The 22,093-nt window shown below is 35.2% G+C and overlaps 1 protein-coding gene across 2 annotated transcripts in view; it reads right to left on the bottom strand.

The window, feature by feature from the left end:
- The window catches only part of stpg2 (sperm-tail PG-rich repeat containing 2), a 288,336-nt gene that overhangs the window by 84,898 nt on the left and 181,345 nt on the right, over nt 1–22,093 (bottom strand). For both annotated transcript variants that reach the window (XM_031903151.1, XM_002936738.5), the window contains exon 13: nt 9,145–9,260. In XM_031903151.1, the coding sequence (XP_031759011.1) occupies nt 9,145–9,260 (116 nt within the window). The remainder of the gene's footprint in view (nt 1–9,144; nt 9,261–22,093) is intronic.

The following is a 22,093-nucleotide window of genomic DNA, read 5'->3' as shown; positions in this document are numbered from 1 at the left end:
GCTTTGAATGATTCTCTACTTTAATTTTTTTTAAATATTGTGGCTGATTTATATATAGAATTTGGGAATCCTCTAGGTTAGATTATTTTTTTCATTTATGAAAAAAGATAAAGATATTGCTTTATCTTACCCCCCAAAAGTTGAAACTGGAAAGAGTATTAGTTCCTTAAAAAAACAGCTTGAATAACCAGCTTTGAATAACAGAAAAATGCCCGCTTTATATAGTATTTGACATTTCAGCACAGAGCTGCTTAATATCTTTTATTTAAAATAAGGAATAATTATAAATAATCAACCCATCAATTTATAAACTACAACTAAAATGAATATTAGTTGCAATGTCACATAATAGTTACCAGTTAATGGGTACTAAGCAATTAAGGATTATAAATTACAGACTTGGTAGGAGAAGAACAATTAACAGTAGAATAAAGTGTTATTACCTATGCACTCATTTAAACAATAAAGGAAAGCAGTCTCTAAAGGACCAGTACACATGTGAGCAAAATATTGAAAAGCAGATACGCTGAGGAAAACGTTTAGGGGCCTAATAATTATGCTGTATAAAACAAATTTCACCAAAATATGGTGTAAAAAGCTGTGTAAAATAAATGGTGAATTTATCAAGGTGTGCTGCATTTCACGTCATCCAAATGCCAGATTTGACGCTGTTATTTACTAGTTTTTTACAATGCATATTAAATCTGCCCCATAGGGGGAGGTTTACTAATCCACGAACGGTCCGAAGGCGTCCAAATGTTTTTTCGTAATGATCGGTATTTTTGCGACTTTTTCGTCGCATTTACCATCGCTCAATACGAAAAAATTGCGACAGCGACGAAATAGTCGCGCAAAATACCATGAAGTCATGATGAAAAAGTCGCGACAAATACGAAAAATCCCGACGGCGACGAAAAAGTCGCAAAATTTTCGTTTCCAATACGATTTTTTCCCTTTCGGGATTCGGATTCGTGGATTAGTAAATCTCCCCCATAGTGTATAGTATGTAGTAGTTATAATCAGTGCTGTAAATCAGAGGTGGCAAACAATGAGGCTGGAGCTTATACCAGGGTGCAAAATTAGTTTTCTATGCACTTCACCAATGATAATATTGTCTGGGACACTGGATCCTGTAAATATCTTTTAGGTCTCAGGACCAGACACCGGAAGTGATGCCACACGGATTTTTGTGCAACTGTGCCCAGTTTGCAATAAAATTTACATGTTTGCATGTTTTCCGAATCAGACACAACTGTGAAGGCGAAGTCACCACTTTGTGACCACAATGATGCTGGAATTCTGGGGAAAAGTGCTGCATTGTGGGGAAAAAAACATTGCGATTGCACTCAAAATTGTACTTTGCTCATTGTAGTTGCAGTTGTACATGTCCTGTTATTTATCAATTTTATTCATGTTTATATCTTTGCTGACATATGCAAGGATTGTTATTTTGTTGGATATTTATTCTACCTAATGCTGTAATTTAAGAAAAAAAATTGCTAAAAAAGCAACCTAAATCTCTCCACTATTGCCTCCGATTTACTTGAATGGAAAAGCACCAATACTGGCCAGACCTAGGGGACAACGACTTAATTAAATGATTGGCCCATATTTGTAAATATTGTAGAACCAATAAAGTTTTAATACTAGCAATTGATGGAGAATCCAGAATATATATATATATATATATACAGTCACTAGTGATAAGCACATTTTTTCAGCAAGCATGGATTCACTGCAAAATTCCCCATTTCACCATTGACAATTTTTTTTTTTTTATCAAAAAAAGTCGTTTGCGAATTCCACAGGACAGATTCACTTATCACAGTCACACAAGATCAAGTAGTTTTGCCATGAAGCAACTGTTCCATTAATTTTACAGAATTTTACAGTTTGTAAAGAGGGAAATTACTACATCCATGGAAAATGATCATGTAGAAAGATATCCTTGTAGTTGAATCATGCAAACGATCATACAAGTCGACTGTCAGAATCCTTTTGCACAGGAAGCATGAAGTGCAAGTGATGCATATGCTTCTGTGTTACTTGTCTTGGTGTGTTCACATTCATTAAGGATAGAGCAGCGTTTTTCAACCGCTGTTGAACTAGTGTGCCGCGAGATGTTGCCTGGTGTGCCGTAGGCAGGGCCGCAATTTTTACTTTCAAAGGGGGCCCGGCGATGCTACAGTTTTTCTTAGTAGCTCGGGCCCCCTTTAATAAAATCCGGGCTGTAGTAAAATGCTGCTGGGCACCAATGTATTAGGGGGGGCCACGGGGCACACTGACTTATGGGGGCACTGCTGCTGGGCACCAATGTACTAGGGGGGCTGGCTCTTGGCACCAATGTACTGGGGGGCACTGCTGCTGGGCACCAATGTACTAGGGGGGCACTGCTCTTGGCACCAATGTACTAGGGGGGCACTGCTGCTGGGCACTAGTGTACTAGGGGGGCACTGCTGCTGGGCACAGAGTTAAATTTTTTAACATTTTCTAATGGTGGTGTGCCTTGTGATTTTTTTCATGAAACAAGTGTGCCTTTGCCCAAAAAAGGTTGAAAAACACTGGGATAGAGTAGTTATTGCAATTGTTCTATCTAGAAAAGTTAAAAGAATAAGAGATCTTTGTGGAGAAAACAGTGACTTGTTTACTGATCCTTTTTTCCAATATGGCTATTGAGAGGGCTACAGAAAGAATCCCAGATGATTTTAAATATTACCTACAGGTGCCTGACTTCGGTTTTAAGACCTTTTTGCAAGCTGCAGCTTACTAATATACAGAATACATGCATGAGAAGTCTGAAGTCAGAATTCTGACTACAACACTGTGATGTCTTCCAGCAGAGATGTTGTTTGAAGATTTAAAATGTCTTGCTTTCACATTTTTGATATATCCATACATTTGTTTACCAACAAGTAAAATAGATGTTGCTTTGGCCTGCTGTGTGCTACATCACTTTGTATGATGCAAAAACAGTGCTTCCTGTGTGCCAGCAAACATGTTGGACAAATGGGAAATAGAGTATAGCTCTCTCATTTCAGTTCTAAGCCCAGGCAGGTGTTTCTTGAAATTATATTACTGATGCCAAAACAAATGGATTGTTTGGGTAATAGACTGGCATTATATATATATATATATATATATATATTTATATATGGCTTTCAAAGGGGAAAAAAATTGGCCTATAATGCCAATCTATCCTCTTTTTCTTCTTTCTGCCTTTGCTCTCTGCCACATTCCACCATGTCACTTTCGATGAGAAGTTCAACAATGTGGCTTTCTGTCCTGCTGTGAATAGTAATAAAGTAATGTGCAATAGTCTAGGAACATGAATGTCATTTGTAAATGCGCCAGGTTTTTGAGGACCTACTTTATTAAGTTCTATTTTTAATGCAGTGCATAAATTAAAGATTTTGTGCTTAACAAACTGAACATTGGGTATTAGGGAGACAGATTTGCAAAGGGTTAACAATTGTTCTTTTATCTTGAGTTTGTGAAAATAATCCTTAGATTTAGCTTTCCGTGAACAGGGAAGAAGACAATAAAGTTCACAAAAGCTTTAAAAAAATACAGGGCTCATAAACTTCTCTGATTGCACGATGTTGCAATAAACCTGGGAATACATTGAAACAGGTTAATGTACTATTTGTTTTCAATAACATAAAACAATTAAGCTGCATTTGATAGATATGACAATTTGCAAACTCACCAACAAAAGATTTCCATGACAAGGCTGATCAAATTCAGATGCAAATGAAGAAGATACGTACACTACGCGCACTACTACTCAACGTAGGCCAAAAAAAGGCTACAATTGAGTTATTAGTTCTTATTTTATTTCTCTTCCAGGGTCATGGCACCATAACTTGGCAACATCAATCTTCATAGAGGTGATCAAGCCATGAACGATGAAGTTTCAGAAGAAGGGCTTCTCCTATGCCTCAAAAAACCATTAAGTAGTATAGCAGTCATTAGGATTTGTATCGAATGATATACTGCACCTATGATGATGATATTCTCATGTCAGGAGAGGCTTTAGGATTCTGTGTAAACTTGACTATAGCCAGCCTATGATTTCAAATGTATCAAAGATATTTTGAATGATAATGACAGCTGCAAACACACTAGCAGAAAATAATTTAGTTGCTTTGGGAAATACAGTTGAATTAACTGTATGCAACATTTATATCGTGGTCTTCACAGATGTTTAATCTTCAAATGTTTAACATAAAAAAGCAAGAAAACCATGTTTGAATTCCTCCTAAAAAATGTTTTCAACACTGAATATTCTCCTTTTTAACATGGTCAATATATATATTGTTTAAAAACACTTTTCATAGTCACTTTTTATTTCCAAGTGAAGTTAAACAAGGTTCACATTCTCAATGGAAAAGCCATGGTTCCTGTTTTGTAATGGTGCTATGGCAACATGCAACAACTGCTACTGTATTCTGTTGCAACTGCAGCAACGTTTAACTTATAAATGGATAAATGCGACAAGTTAATGTTGAATTTATAGCTATACAGTTACAAAGTTTTTTTTCGTGTTGGTATTATTGTACCAGTAGCCCTGATAATTCAGAAAACAAACTTTTATACTTTTACACCAAGTTAATTTGCACAGTAAGAGATTGTTAAATGAATGCTGTCCTACACATCGCTTCAAATTTGATATTCAGGCCAATATACTATCATCGAAACATCTATGATAGTTCATCCACCGTTCACTCTATAATTTTATAGGATTTTTTCTATATGGTCACCTTTGTAGTATCTTTGACATACTTGTTAATAAGTAGATCCATGAGCTTGTAAAGGCATGAGGCCGAAGGTCATGGAAATATATTATAACAGGGAGTACACTGTTTGTTAAAATACACAAGTTTAAGTGAGTTGTGACACTAGTTACATCACAAAGCACTAGGGATACACACATTTTTAACCTGTTATTGGTTTTGTGACAGATAAGCTTTTTCATCAAAATGAATCTAGGCCTAAGTATTTATTCCTTTTGTCTACATATGGGTCAGCCTCTGTCCTCCACATGGAGATGACTAGAAATGTCATTACTTCATAATATACAGACAAAAATAAAAGATAAGAAATAAAAATAAGTATTCTAATAAAGCTTGGAAAGCTTTACGGGGCAGGGACCTCCATCCTCTTGTGTCTTTGACTCTTAACTTGTTGCAACTGTATTTTTTTTGTATTATCTGTATTTATTGTTATACTTTGTATTTATCTATTATTATCTTAATAATTCCCTGTTTGTATTAATGTATTCTACTGTACAGTGCTGCATACATAAGTAGCGCTTTATAAATAAAGATATACATACATACATACAGTACATACATACAACTCATTAGGGCAATGCTATAGTTGCCCAATGCAAGTTAGTGGTACTAATCATGTACTTTGACTCTGTCTGTTAAGGCTATTAAATTATTATTATTAAAGCGTTGAGGCAATGGAAAACAGGGTTTGTTCTCTATGTCTCAAAAATACTGTGTTTGAAAGTTTTTAAATTGGAAACATTGTGGTACATGGGCTTAGTGCACCCTAAAATACCACATAAGGAACATTTTAATATAATGGAGTAAAAACAATTTGAAAAAAAGAAGTATTGGGGATTGTGTTCAATGCCAGCTGTCCCCTTAATGTTCCAGTAACACAGTAACACAAACAACAATGGGTGGGGCAAATTTGTTTGTTTTTTTAACCCCAATGCAGAAAGCAAAAGGCCAAATGACCTAGAGTATTATACCACTAGACAGAAGCAAGCTTTAAGTTTTAGCTTAACTAAAGTTATACAAAATAGTCCACTTCCTTAACCCAAACTTCAGTCTGGTAGGCAAATAAATATGAAATAGATGGACATAACATTTTTTAAAGAAAGAACAGTCTTTTGTGCTTTCATACCCAGCAAAATAAAGAGATGTTATAAAACACATAATAAGGTTATGCTCTTATTTCGATGAATAAAACTCTGAACATACTGTAAGGATGCAATACAAACTGAGAAGGATTTGAAATTCCTGAATGCCTGTATTAGCATAATTATTCACAACCTGCTTGTGCATTTTTATGAGGTGGGCCTGACATTTATAATCATTGCATATTCTGTACAAAGGTTAATATTTCTCCTTTATTGATTCTGAAGGCTTGTTAAAAAAAGCTAATTACAAACCCTAGGGTGAACTTTTATCGAAACTAAAAACTAAACATTTAGAATGAACAGTGAAAAACACTTTTCAATTCCCATTTCATTGAATGTAACACTCAAAACCAAGGTAACTATTTGCATTGCATGTGTTCTATACTTTAGGGGGAATGTTCTAGTACTGCCAGAGTCTGATCAGGACTTATAAACCATAGCAACCACATGTTTGTGTTCATTATTCATGAAACAGTAGTTCAGTAAATGCTAAGAGCAAGGTCTAAATAATACAAAGTATATCTGTGATCTAATTTGTATTTATTTCTCTATTTTTTTTTTACACTTTTTTTCTCTACACCATTTAATGCCAGAATACAATGTACTGACAGCTCTGGTGCTCTGGAGCTCTGGTTCCAGTGGTGGAGTCTGAGCTCTCCACAAGAGCCAGAGTTAAATAAAGCCCTTTTGGCAACACTACACAAAACCAACTCTACATAGTTCACCAGAAAGAAACAGCAACAATTATGGAAGGCAAAATGTATTGTAAATCATTATTAAGTACTGGCAGCAGTCGGTATAGTATAGAATGGAGGTTAAATGTTAAAGCAGACAGCAAAAGCCAAAATCTGTGTTCCAGGGAAAGGATTCAAATACAGTTTCTACAGCTTTGGTGCAATAATGAATCAGAGGACCCAATTTAAAAGGCATCAAAGCATGCCACTGAAGTAAGGTAGAGAGGTATGCACACAAACCCATGTACCTGCTCCAAACATTGAAAACATAAGCCTACCAGGCATATTTAGAGCATTATGGCAGTGCAATGAGCCACATGCCCAATTTTCTTAAAAAGCACCCTCCAGAGGCTACCAAGGAAACCTGAGGTGATTTGATATTGTTTGATAATGCAAATCATTAAACTATGCCTTTTAAATTTGTATTCTGAGTCCAGCATTTCTTGGTAAATTCCTGGTGTCTGTCAAGTATGGACAAGAGGAGTACAATAAAAAGAGAAAGCATGATGCACACACATTTTAAGTCCAAAATGTAAATAGGACAGAGAACCAGCTCAACAGACACAGGATTGATTGTCACAGTAATGGAAAGTGGACCAATATTGGACCAACTTTAGAGACAGCTGAAGAAGTTTAACAGAATCCCAAATGTAAAAGAGAAAGAGAGAAGTGATGTTTATCAACAGCAGCCTTTTGATGAAAAGCAGGCCAGGCTTTTATGAACCTGGGCCAGATTTAAAGGAACAGTAACACCAAAAAATGAAAGTGTATAAAAATAATTAATATATTATATACTATTGCTCTGCACTGGTAAAAGTTGTGTGTTTTCTTCATAAACACTACTGCAGTTTATATAAATACCCTGCTGTGTAGCCATGGGGGCAGCCATTTAAATTGAAAAAAGGAGAAAAGGCATAGGTTACTAAGCAGATAACAGATAAGTAGCAGGTTCCCATTGTATTCTACACAGTTTATCTGGTATCTGTGCCTTTTCTCCTTTTTTCAATTTAAATGGCTGCACCCATGGCTACTCAGCAGCTATTTCTATTAACTATAGTAGACTTTCTGAAGCAAACACTCAACTTTTACCAGTGCAGGGCAACAGTACATTATATTTTAATTATTTTAAAACATTTTTATTTTTTAGTGTTACTGTTTCTTTAATAAAAAAAACCCTGAATCAAAAGGGAGTAGATCAAAAATACAAAACAAAGGAGAGGAATCCATGGAGACTGTGCTGAGCAAAATTAGCTCATTGAAGGAGCTAATCAAATTGTCCTAATTTTACATGATGAAAGAGGAGTGGAATTTATTAAAGGACTGACTAGCTTTCTCAGTAAGGGCATTTGCTCTGTTGGTGTAAGGAGAAATTCAACTTTCAAAAGCAAGACACAAATCATACTCCATTATCGACACAGTGGAACATTGCTTTGACAAATACCTTGGCTATTTTAGGTAGAGAAGTAAGATTAATGAAAGTAATAATATTTGCAATCTATCAACAAATTTGGCACACAATCGCTAACAAAATCCAAAGTCGGTGCATGGTTTTTCAGCAACAGGTAGTGGCAGAAGTAAACAAAGTGTAAAGTTCAGTGAAGAGCTGAGCCCAAACTGTCTATGCAGAGTCAAATTTTGAAGCAAAAAAAATATTCAGGCAAATCAATATTAGAGTTCATCAATAGTTATCTTGATACTAGGGTGGCAAGAAAACCCTATCTGAGGAACAAGAAGATCAGGGAGGAAAATATTCTACTGGACACTTTGGACACAAAGGTATCATAGAGAAAAATGACAGTGGAGTGTTCTAAACAGGTGATAGGGGTGATAGCAGGGGTAGGTATGAATTAATTAGACTGCTAGGAAGGTAAGAACCTTGACAGGGCACCAGTTTTAGTACTTCTTGCCAGTTTGATATGGCCAAACCCAGGGCTACCAAATAAGTTATAGTAATTTGTGCTTAATAAGGCCTTTCAGATAACTTCTATAAAAAGGAGCATCTAGGTGGTGGTTCTCTTTTAAGTGAATCAAATTATAAAATCAATTTACTTCAATTCAAAATGTTGTTTTGCAAACTTTTAATCGAATTCAAATGACCTAGTTTTTAAATATTTATTGCTAAAATTACAATTATGGACACATTTTGACGTGTAACGATTTTGGTAGTGTTTAACAGTCTATAAAAGAGCTATGGTTTTATTAGTCAAACACAACTGTCTGGCTGTCGTACTGTATTGGCTGTCGTACTGTATTCTCATTGGCTAATGCTGCCTGGGGATGTTGTGTTTTTAGCCAGCCACTTGACTAGTGACTGAAGAACAAATATTCCTGGTTGTTACAGTATCAGTATTCTGGCAAGTTTTGGAACATTTTACAATTTATGTACAGGCATGTTTTATCCCTGAACTAACGATAACAGTGAGTTTAGTAAAAGCATGCTTCATCTGGCAAATAACCATCTATATACATATGTACCTCATAAGCACCAGGCCCAGGAGTGACTTCCTTTGGTTCCTTGAAGCGCTCTTCTCTTGAAACAGCTAAAGTCAAAGCAGTTCCACTTTTGATCTTAAGATCGTAAGCTCCTGGTCCTATGGGAAATGATATATGCAATATAAGAATTACCATATATTAAGGGTATAATCACATACAAGGACCTAAGCGATCCTTTAAATTATTTTCTTATTGCAGGTATTAACCCTAGTAAATATCAAAGAGAAAAGGCTGCACATTAGAATGTGATTATGGACTGTGAGCAGAAGGTCAATGTGGTATGTACATATCATGTTAGACAAAACAAAAAATAATATTATGTTCCAGCACACTCAAAATGGTTGTGATTCCAGGAACACAAAAAAATATTTTCAAATGTACTGTATCTGTAAGAGACAGCACTTCATCAGACTTTCATTAGGCATTGCTGGTCTATGTGGACATGAAACTCCTGCCATGTGGGCTTTTCTCACAATTCTCAAATGGCTAGAAATATCATTACCAGTTTTATTTGCCAAGAATAAACAGTGGGGGTGGTCATTTATTATTACAGCATAAATCAGAGTTATAATGACCTAGATGTCTCTAAGTAGGAATACATTAATGAAACAAATCATGCAGATTCCTTATGTGCACATGGAGTCACGTATAACAGCAATGAGGCTTCAGCGTTCATGTACTGATTAAGAACTGGCATCTAGGTTTCCAGGGACATTGCAGTGCCAAGTGAACAGCAGCTGGAAAAGTTCATATTTCACTTATACTGAAAGAATGCTATAATGTGGGCCTCTGTGAATAATCTAGACACAGACGTCAAACATAAAAAAAACATGAATATTTGGATGCATAGGAACACCATCCACCTCACCACTGCCTTTAGTGAGCTTTATTATCCTACTATTCTGTGATAAACATTATATTGGAGAAAAACAAAGAGCAGATAGTGTTGATTGAGTAAATGATGCCCCATGTCTTGCATAAAAACCATATTTGATATCTTTTGCAACACCATTTTTATAAGCACATTTCCTGACAACTCAAGTAACACAAATTTATCAGGATTAAATGTGTGGTTAAATTCATAAATTCATGATTAGGTTCCTTAGGATCAGCAGCAAGTTTACTGACAATTTTTCTTGGGGCTATATGTTTTATTGATGTTAGACGACTAGGGGTGTAGTGAGACAAATATATGGATAATTTAAAACCTCCATTAAAGAAGAAAGAAAGCCAAAAATCCCTGTGGGGAGTTAGGCATCCCAGGGCAGTACGTCTATCAGCATAAAACAGCCCCTTGGGTTTTCTGCTAACGGAAGCCCTGGCCTGGAGTATCTGGTAAGTGATTACAATCACTTGGGGTAGCCTAACTTTTGGCACCCTTAAGTATTTGTGACTTTCCTTCCCTTTAAAGCTTAGATATCTCAGTCAGTACTTAACTAAGATTCCCGCTATTCAATATTACTTTGTCAATACTGAACCACCATTCCCATCATACTTTTACATTAATTTCCTATATTTAGCGGTTTTTGAGATATTTGCAGTTTAGACAAATACCAGGATTATGGATCAACTGAGAGTCAGCAACCCTAGGGTTAACTAAATCCAGGAAGTGCATAGACAGTGCATAGACAGTAAGGGTCACTGACTCTTTTGGCATTTTAAGAAAGCTGCTGAGCTAAAACCTGCCTAATGGTATAACCCTGTTTAGAAATTAGAATTAGAAACACAGAAACTGTTAAAAAATAAAAGAAAATATATAAATTGCAAAAGTGTTTAGAAAAGCATGCAACATAATTTAAATATATATTTTTGAGTTTAGATCCTCTTTAATCCCCCCCTTTTTTTTAACAAGGCCGCACCTGTTTTGATGCACCTTTTTTACGCGACAGCGCCTTTTTTCTTTTACACCATCGTTAATTTTCACAACAAAATGTGCAAAATGGAAGTTAGAATATGCAACATTATTTATGCAATATTTGTGCCTTCAAAAACTCACTTAACCCTAGAAATGTATTTATTTATAAAAAAAACAGACACATGTGTGGGTAATTTTATAATTAATCATCAATATACATGTTTTACAAAATAAACCTGAAAAGTGACTCTGAATTCCTAGTTATGTGAGATTCTAAAGCAATATAACAGATTTAAAAGACTATGAAAGAGCCTGAACTGTTTGATCCTGAATTACTGGTGCTGCTTTGAAAGATATTGCGGTAAGTGAAGGGGGACAGCATGGGGATATATGCCAATGAAAAACTTAGTAATGGAAATGTCTGATAACACTTATAAAAAGACAACATAATAAACTCTTAATAATGTAATATGGCAGCTCTACATATGTAAAATATTGCTGTTCCAATATTTTTCTAATATGGTTCATGACAATGTCAAAGGCATAAGCAAACATATATCCAACTCGGCCTTGTTCTACTGCCCTGAATGACAGTGTTCTCTGAATACCTTTTGTCTTTTAGTTCTACATTTGTACTGAACAGCTACCTGCTTTGTAAGGTCAGTATGTATGTGTTCCTTTTATGAATATTTCAGTGCTGACGGGAACCTTTGTGATATGAATTGGCATCAAAGCCAACCAGACAAGCGGTATGAGCCAAACTACTGCATACATATCAGTTGCATTAGTAAAACCTCTTTGTGCTTTAGTCATTGCAATACCTTTTATCCTCTTGAGTATTGCGAACAGATCAGCAATAAAGTCAATTTGAAAAATGTTAAAGTACATTAGGATGGCTCGTATTATGCAAATATTAAGTGCTGCTTTCATCCCTTCTTTAATTCAACATGAGTCTGTCAATATAAATTAGGCTTTGCCTTTTCTTTTTCCTCTGCATTTCTTGGAAAAGGCTGAATTACAGCTTTTGCCTAGTTTCTGGTTTGTATGCATTTGTTTAATTGTAAAAGAGGTAGTTTACTGAATGCATGTACCTTACCATTATCTGTTTCAGGTAGGTGAGTGGAGTGCAAAATATATTACAGTTTATTTTCAGAATGAATTATGCAAATCAAATGGATTGTTTACAAAAATTATACATTTTTAATCACAGATCAGTGAAGAATAAAATGTATAATTCTAAATTAAATACTATACCTGAATCATAAGGAATGGAGAAGTCAGAAGCAAGTACTCTGTATAATTACATATTTTCCAAAGCCGTGAAGGCTCACTAGCTATGAAATATCAGCCAGAATAAAGGAAATTGAATTTTTTTTTTTGCATATTTTTATAGGAGCTTTATGATGGGCCCTTGTATAGTTAAAAGGTTTTGGGACTTAATAGGAAAACAAGCTTTTGAGTGGGTCATTCTACCACTTTACACAGTGCTGGTAAGGCCCCATCTAGATTACTGCATGTAGTTTTGGTCTCCAGTGCTCAAATAGGATATTATTGAATTAGAGAGGGTCCAAAGAAGGGCAACTAAGCTGTAAAGGGTATTGAAAGTCTCGGTTATGCAGAAAGACTGGCTTGAGAAGAGGCGATTTAAGGGAAATACGATAACTATGTACATATAATACCATATAATAAACTGTCTAAAGCATTATTTATTATAAGCAGGAGGGCATCCATTCTGATTAGAAGTAAGGAGGTTCCAGCTCAATATTCGAAAAAAAGGTTTTGTACAGTGAGAGCAGTGAAGTTGTGGAATTCTCTCCCTGAATCAGTCGTGCTGATTGATACATTAGATAGCTTCAAGAGGGGGATGGATTTTTAGCAAGTGAGAAAATACAGGGTTATTGAAAATAGCTCTTAGTACAAAGTGATCCATGGACTGGTACAATTGCCATCTTGCAGTCTGGGAGGAATTTTCCCCCCGTGCGACAAATTTGAGAGGCTTCAGAAGTGTTTTTTGCCTTCCTCTGGCTTAGCCAGCAGTAAGGCAGATTTTCTTAAGTCGAACTTGATGGGTATGTGTCTTTTTCAGTCTCAGTTACAATGTCAGTATGTATGTTAAATAGCTGTTCATTTGGCTTTAAATAGCATCAGTACACTGGTGATATCCAAATATATTTATCAACCCCCTTATTAAAAGCTGAAACTGAGACTCAAATCTCTAACTGCCTCCTAGGAATCTCTAAATGGATAAATAAAACTCAATCTAACAAAAACTCAGCTGATGATTTTTCCACCTAAACGTGGTCATTCTCAAACCCTTACTATGGACCTCTGCACACAAAAGAAATCACTACACACAAAAGTAACATAGTGCTCGGCCTCTTGCAATGCTTTATATAGGACAGTGGGTTGCCATGACAAGGCAATGGGTGAAATAATTTGCCAGTCATGGATTTGCAGCGAATTTCCATGTTTCGCCATTGGTGGATTATTGTGCGAAACATTCGGTGCATCAAAAAATTGTTGTGTGCATCAAAAAAATGACGCACACAACAATTTTTTTAGTCACCTCATTTTCGCCGTTTCACAAATATTTTCAAAGAGTCGCAAATTTTTCGGTGAATCGAAATGGGACAGATTTGCTGATCACTAATCCATCTATTAACAACTTTCTTTATTCCCCAGAATTTTAGACTTTCGGGTTCCTTTCATGATGAATTTTAAAATGCTTCAACCTTTCTTAATATTCCCTATATATTCCTTTATTTGTCTTTGTTTTTCCCACATATTGTAACCCACATGGACATTCCAAACAATAAACTATATTCTTCATTGTACACTTAATACATTGTTGGATTGTATATTCTACTTTCATTACACTGGAAATAAGTGTGTTCTTTTTTTCTCCATAACCACACGCCTTACACAAGGCACATGGGAAGAATCCTTTATTTGTCTCATTCTCTTTTCTACAGAACATAACTGTGTCCGCGTTTTCTTTAAATTAGGAGCTTTTTAATATATCACTGAGGGTTTTTAGGAATAATATTCATCAATAAATCATCCCCTTGTAAAACTCCCCAATGTTTCTGTATTATATTCTTAACCTCTTTTGCCATTGGGGTATAGGTGGTCATAAGTGGAATAAAATGCTTCTCTATTCTTTTTTTTATTATTTTCCTTTCTCTTAGTAAATTTTCTTTATCTAGAATTTCTATTCTTTATTTAGCTTTCTGAAGTATTCCCCTTGAGTATCCTCTTTTCTTAAATCTGTTAAAAATAAAATGTCTTTGTTCCTCAAACATTGATTCTTCTGAACAGTTTTTTTTTTTTTTAATTCTACTTAATTGTCCAACAGGGATGTTCCTAATCCATTGTGGATGATGGTTTCTATCTGCCACTACATACTTACATATATCCACTTTTTAAAAAAAAAAAAAAAAAGTTAGGCATGGCATTATCAATCTAAGACCCAGGAAGGAACTCGTGGTGGAGAGAAACACTGGCTTTGAATCTTTAATCTCACCATTGGAAAACTGATCTGGGACTGTGAGTGTTTAACTGAGTGCTTGTATGAACCTGAGTTGCTTGTAAGTGTAATATAGTGTAAGTGCAGTATAGTAAAAAAGGTTTTACACTATTTGGGTGCTCCTTTGTTTTAATATATTATAGTAAAACACCATCCCTGAATTCCTCCAGAGAGGAATGGCTGCCTGTTGGTTAATATCTTGTAATCTCTTGTAATTTATTGCAGGGCTGTCCAGCTAGAGGTCCATAGACAAGATGTAGCCCTACAAGGTGTTTTACAGCCCCCCTCCTACCCATGGGTTGCACCAGTTGATGAGTATTATTTCATCATTTGAATATAATCAGGTCCAGATATATGCAGTATGTCAGCTAACTGGCCCACTACATGGAAGAAATTGGGCAGCGCTGATCAACAGTAACTAGACTTGCCAAAGAAAAGTGAGCACATCAATTCTATGACCTTGCCTTGCTAGACTTGAATACAGAAGTGAGCAATTTCCTTGCTTGTTAAAATGCACACAAAAACAATTAGATGTAATTATCATCTATTAGAAGGAAAACAAATGCATTGTGCAAGTAAACTGAGCATTCTGAATCCTATAAAAAGCCTTTGCATTGCACTGGTTTTTGTGCCTATTATTTACTCTAATGCAGAATAATTCCCTTTATGCCACTTGAAAAGGTTTTTTTTTCTTCTTCTTTCCCTTTTTTTATTTTAGAAAATTTACATTTATACACAAGCATTCTTTTTCCTGTTTAATTGTTCTCCCCAACTTAGTTTAACAAGTACAGATAATTGCAGATGTTGATTAATGATTCATAGATTTCATTATGTGTAAAAAATGCTAAGTGTGGCTCCCAGTTCACTACTTTTCTCTGATTTCGGTTGCCTAGCAATGCTTATTAAGCAATACAACACCAAGCTTTTTAATTGTGCATATCAAAACCGACTAGCAATACATCATTAACTAAATTTATGTTAAACATTACACAGTAGCTTACGGTCATTGTACTGATGGTGGTTAAATAGCCAATAATGACTCAAGTCACTCAAACTGAAGAGATGCTCATTATTAGAACAGTGTTCACTTCATTCTCATCAAAGTGATGTAATGACAGATGTCCTACTGTAGAATATACCAAATGGCACCTATTCAGGTTCCCTTGTTTTAACTTAGCTACTCTCGCTACACCCTAGTACATAACCCTCCTTTCTACCCCCAGAATGCATGAATAGAAATGTGTACCAATACATAAAAAAATATATAAATGTAAAGTCACCCTAAACCTAACTTGAAAATAAATCCAGGTTTCAATGTAGATTTAAGAGACTGTAATTGAAAAAAGAGCACTGCGGTGTACATATTGTTGGTATCCAAGGGATGGAGAATGACATACTGAAAATAAACATAAACACTGTATGGAATATACATAAAGCCAACAATTTAACCAAAGGCCATTCCCCTGTGTACTCGATGTTTACATATTTGGGTTTTGGGATTGTCCTCACTTTGGATCACTGATATTTAAGGTATTTATTACCCTAATGCTTGGTTGCTAAGCCTTTTTAGAAATGAACCTTTATTAGGTAAACTTTGTTTTTAGCATATACAACTACTGCTCTGAGCTGGCCTACTGATCTGTCTCCTTCTTTTGGGCAATGGGAAAAGCAGACAGATAATGATAGTGGCACATATCAGTCTTTTTCATTTACAATTAACAAACTTGCAAAATTTGCTTAGGATGTTTGGATTAAAAAATGTATATTCCTTGTCCTTTCTTTTAATTAATGTACTAATATGAAGTATTTTGGGGAAACTAAATAAACTGAGCAATGTAAATATATGCTATTTGCTAGTTGATGCCTTTTTTTCTTTTTTAAAGAAAATAGTATTTTAAAAAAGTACTGTAGGCATCAGAAAAGTAGAACCTTGTGCCTTTTGTTTCTACCAGAACCACAATTCAAGGCTGCAAAATATATTGCACTGTTTGACATCATTTATTGACAAATATGAAACAAAATGATTCTATATTTAATGTGTTTATATTATTAAAGGTCCTAAAAATGTCCAGTGATGCCACCTAGCCATAATTGGCAACACATATACCCAGGGATGCAAGATAGTAACACAAAACTAATATAAAATATAGGTCTGGAAATGCACCTTGGTTAAAAGATGTCACTCAGCCAACTATACTCAACTTACTGTTATTTTTCATCTCACATTTTTTTAGAACGTGTTCATATATTTTCAAGTTGCTCTACACCACCGAGTTACCGCCAGTGTCAGACTGGCCCACAGGGATACCAGGAAAATTCCTGGTGGACCCAGGTGTCAGTGGGCCCTCCTGCTTCTAGCCATTTGGCCTAATTCATGGTAATTTCCTATTTCTCTATGGGAACAAATTGACTAAATATAAAGAAGAATAGATTATAGTATGCAAAGAAAAATAACTACAGAAAAATATAGAAGTTGAGTGAGAAGTGGATGAAAAATATTTTAAAGAGTGGGCCCATGGTTTAAGGTTTTCTGGTGGGACCCTGGCATCCCAGTCTGACACTGGTTACTGCACAGAGGAATACAGAGGTACTATATATTTGCTAGTTTTTTCCTGTGCAGCCACATATACAGCAGCTATTGAGTGCAAATGATAAAAAGGCACGTGAGATTATTAATATTGTTTTGTGAATAAAGCTATCGTTCTCCAGCCAATTTCTTTGGCTCATGCATATTTAATATCTTTATAACACCTGCATTTTTTTCTCTTTGCAGCAATAAGTTTGTCTAAATCCTATTTGGGAAGTACAATGTTATTGCTATATACTTGATCTGCATGAATGTGCTCCCATCCTTCTTTACGTCAGTATTATTCTACCTTTGATACCATCTCTCTAATAATACATATATGAAATGTGTTACTACTACAATAGAAGACAATTTTCTTCATTGACTGCCTATACATTTTAGTTGAAGAGAATAGAAATATGAAGGTGAAAAAATGATTGTATAGAAGCAGTAGAAATTAAGTTAAAAAATAACAGTGAATAACAGTGGGCCCCAGGGAAATTTTGCGTCAGAAGCTGTCTGAGAACATAAGGTGAAACATGGGCTAAGGTGTATAGCGTGCTGAGATTGCTCAGTGAAGTTCTTTGAAGGTAAGAAAAATGATTTTACATGTGAAGATAATGGGAGACATAAGAAAGACTTTAGAAGTGTGCCACTGGCTAGAGATTCTAAAGAAAAGGAAGATAACTTACTAGCTGAGTTGGGATGTATTGCAGAGGGGAACCAAAAGCAAAGTTAATGCACCATAAAGTGTCTTGATACATTTCAACTTAAAAAAAGAACTGTACCTTCCTATAAACATACCTACATATAACTTGCTTACATATTAAGTTGACCATTCATGGGCCTCTGCGGCTTATTGGCCTGTGTATGGGGGCAAACAAATGTCCTGCCGACTGATACGTGACTGGGGATAAGCTAGATATCTATTGGACATTTTTAAATATGTTTGTAACTAACTTGACCTGATCAGTTGCACTTCTATTGTACTTATGTATTTTACATAGTGCCAACACAACCCCCCATTTTTTGTGTATTTATACACTTTAGCAGAGTTGCTCTGAAGGAAGAATTCTGGTTTGCTTAAGAAAGCAACTGCCATTTTAAGTAGCTTCCTGCTGCAGCTGTAGCCCTTATAGCTCAGATTACACATTCCTAAGGGAGGGGGTTCTTAGCCTTCTTGTGGAAGTGGGGAAAGAGGAGAAAGCTGGGCAGGATTAAGGATTTTACTAAGAGAGGAAGTCAGACACCCGAACATCATGTTTACAAAATAAAGAGACAAGAAATCCTGTGTTTCTTTTGATAGGGGCAGCTTTTTTGTGAATGCTTATGGCTGTATTTACATAGACCTTTCTGATAAAGCTTACTTAGTTTTTACCTTTCCTTCTCCTTTAAAAGCTGGGAGGAGGAATAGGTATTTAATTAACTTTAGCAGGAATCCTTAGAAAGCACAACAAAAGCATTTCTGAAACTTTGCAGAAAAGAATAGCTTTTATAACTAAATGATTTCTATCAAAGTACAAAACTCAAAGAACCTTTTTCTTACAGACTTTGGCTAAGGCCACAGCCTTTCTCCAAAATATCAAAATATGATTAGTATTTGCTTTTTGCCTCCAGCCTCCCAGTGGAACATAAACTCTAAACCAGCCAGCCACATAGAATGCCATTCTAACATGTTTACCCCAGTAGTTTCACAGGAATTTATACCTTTAAGGCATGAACGATCGGATCGTTCATTTGAATGCTCCGAGCGTACCTTCGCCAATTTTTCGCGCTCGCACAACACTTTCATACACTTGCGCATTTTCGGTACGAAAATTTTGTGACTTTCGAATCTCCAATATGATATTATCATGACTAATACGATTTTTTCGTAAGTATTTTCGGGATATTTATAATCTTCAGAAATTATCGTAGCCAATCCGAATTTTTCCCATTTGGGGTTCGAACTTGTGTTTTAATGAATCAGCCCCCTTGAGTTTCTTTGAGCCATGGTGATTTAATTATGGTGATTTTAGCTTCAATCATTTCTGCACTTTCAATACTCAAAACTAAATAAGTTTCAAGGCACCACAGTGATTGGAACATTGAAGGTTGATCTGCCATAAAAAAAGAAGCCAGTGGCATGTTACTAGTTGATGTAGATTTAAAACTTAACAATCAAGGACCAGTGAGAAAGCAAGCCTCAAAGCCTTTAATGTTTATTAAAAAAAAAGGCAATTTTGTTAGATTTCCTAGACTAGAATTTGGGTGAAACTAATTTTACTTTCAACTACTCATTAAAGGGAAAGTTCAGTTATAGGACTATGTCTTTTTGAGCAAAACAAAAAATGTGATTTGAAACTGCTGTACATTTTCTGATTTTCCTCTTTTCCTGCACCTTCCACAAACCTTTGGAACGTAGTTTGAACATTGGTGATCAAACGCTACAGTCCATGATATAATTCAACATACAAAGTCCCCAGGAAATGCATTTTTTTTTCTCAAAAATGTGTCTGTAAGGACTAAGGAGGTAAAGAATATCTCTTAGGGAAACAAGTCTCTAAGGACTAAGGATGTCTTTATCAATGGTTGCAGTTACTAGTATTTCAATTATCCTTTTCATCAGCATTATTCTATTATATTCTATTTTATTCTGTTTTTGTTCTTTTAACAAGGTAAAACACATGCTTATATTCAATGTAATTTTCACTTTCAGGAATCCTGACAAAACAGTCTACCCACCACCACTGTGCTTGTCTTGTTAATTGTACTTTCTCTTTGCTTTCCAAGCTGTAATTCAAAGAACTGTCTGGTTGTTTGTCATGGTTGTCCTAGCAACTTGATAGTAGTTTAAACTGAAAAACTATGGGAAATATGCTAAATGATAGCAAATGGCTTCTTAGAACAACCCTTCTCAGAATACCAATAGCTATGATATATCAAATGTACTTTGGGCTAGACACTTTTTCCATGCAGTGGAAGTGGAAGTGCACATGTTGGGGGCAGATTCTTTTAAGATCATTAAGTATAAATCTGGTCTATAATGTCCTTGAGTAGCTTGAGGGTCACAAAAATGCCCTGAAGTGTCAAATCTGGACCCAGGGGCTGCAGTTTTACAGCCCTGTTATAAGGATCTGATCAATGTAGTAACAGAATTTCAACTAGGAATTCTCTTAGGACTTTCACAAAGAATGTGATCAAATCTCAAGACATGGTCATGGTACAATATAGTCATTGCTTCTGTAGGTCAGCTTAGTGCTGAGCTTTTCTTTTGTTCTGCTATTAATATTACTGGATATAGCTTTATCCTGTATATCATTTTAGGCTGCTATGCCTGGAAATAGTTTATTCGCTTTAGCTGAATTGTTGAGATTTATTTTATTTAGTTAAGTATCAAAGTAACACTGGCATAAATTAATTGAATAGGTTTATGCTGGATATTTACACAATTTTATGAATATAGATTGCTTAGTTTCTAGTTAATACACAAATATTAGTAGAAATGATTTTTGCAAAGTATACATAAATGGTGTGTAATATATAATTACATTAAATTTATTACTATAGAAACTGAGAACAGTCATACATTCTTAAACAACATCCATTGTCCTGTCATAGTTATTATTATGCCTGGTAATACAAAATATCTTAATGTTTGAAGTATTCTAAAACAGCTTAAGGGGCTCTAATGAAAAAACAATACATAAACAATAACAGACAGAAAGATTAATCAATAATTCATAGACAGAGCGATAGACAGACAGATATCTAAGATAGATAGATAATAGTCAATTAAATTCTGAATTAAAACTTTTTTGAGACAAAAAAAAACATTGCCCTCAGTGTTTCATCACAATATTGTTAAGCTATTAATAATTAGGTACAAGTTTTTTAGATCTAAAATATAACTTAAATAAAACACTTGTGGGTTTATCTAGGCAACAATTTGACTGAGGAACTAAAACATCGATTAAATAAACCTTTTTTGAATTTTTCACCAATTCCAAGTTCCATGAGTGAGCAGTGGATACAAAATTGTGAGTAAAAAGTGGGGATATTCCAGAAACATGTTGTAATGGGGAAAGATAATTTATTTATTAAGATGTAAACAATATAACAGAGACTCAGAGAAAAATATAAGAATTACTTAAGTCCTTACGCCAATGGTCAGAGTCAGGTAGCAAACAATGATAAGTCCATATAACAGGCAGACGGTCTGGGCTGGCAGCAAACAAGCCGAAATCAGAGGCAGGCATTAAAATGCACTCTCTCATCTAATTTTGAGCACCAGCACTTGCAGATGCATTCATATATGAGTATGTACCATGTACATGATCCTTACAGACAAATATATTTATTTAATTGCCTTAGATTTTGTTAAAGCATCTGATACAGTACCACACAGAAGGCCAATGATTACATTAAGTAATTTTATCCTCAAATATATTATTTGTACAGGTTTGGGACCTGTTATCTAGAATGCTCAGATCTGGGGCTTTCCAGATAAGGGATCTTTACATAATTTTGGATCTTCATACTACTAAATCTACTTAGAAATTATTTAATTATTAAATAAACCCAATAGGATTGTTTTGCCTCCAGATAGGATAAATTATATCTTAGTTGGGATCAAGTACAACTCAAGTACAAGGTACTGTTTTATTATATGTTTTAAAAATGTTGAATTATTTAATTGAAATGGAGAATGGGAGGTGACCTTCCGTAATTCAGAGCTTTCCAGATAACGGATGCCATAGCTGTACTAAAAGAGAGAACTGCCTGTAAGATAAATTATAGAGTGGGTGTAAATGAAACATCTAGTTTGACCACTGTTGTCAGTAGTGATGAATGACATTTTTCACCAGGCATGGATTTGTAGCAAAATTCCGCATTTGGCCATTGGCAGATTTTGCCGAAAAAATTTGGCACGCAAAAAATTTGCAGAGTGAGGAAAAAGTCACAGACATGTCAAAAACGGTGCAGGCACGTCAAGAAAGTAGTG

This window comes from Xenopus tropicalis, chromosome 1, assembly GCF_000004195.4.
Source record: "Xenopus tropicalis strain Nigerian chromosome 1, UCB_Xtro_10.0, whole genome shotgun sequence".
Lineage (NCBI taxonomy): Eukaryota > Metazoa > Chordata > Amphibia > Anura > Pipidae > Xenopus > Xenopus tropicalis.
Note: the sequence above shows the minus strand (reverse complement) of the source record. Positions and strands in the feature narration are given on the sequence as shown.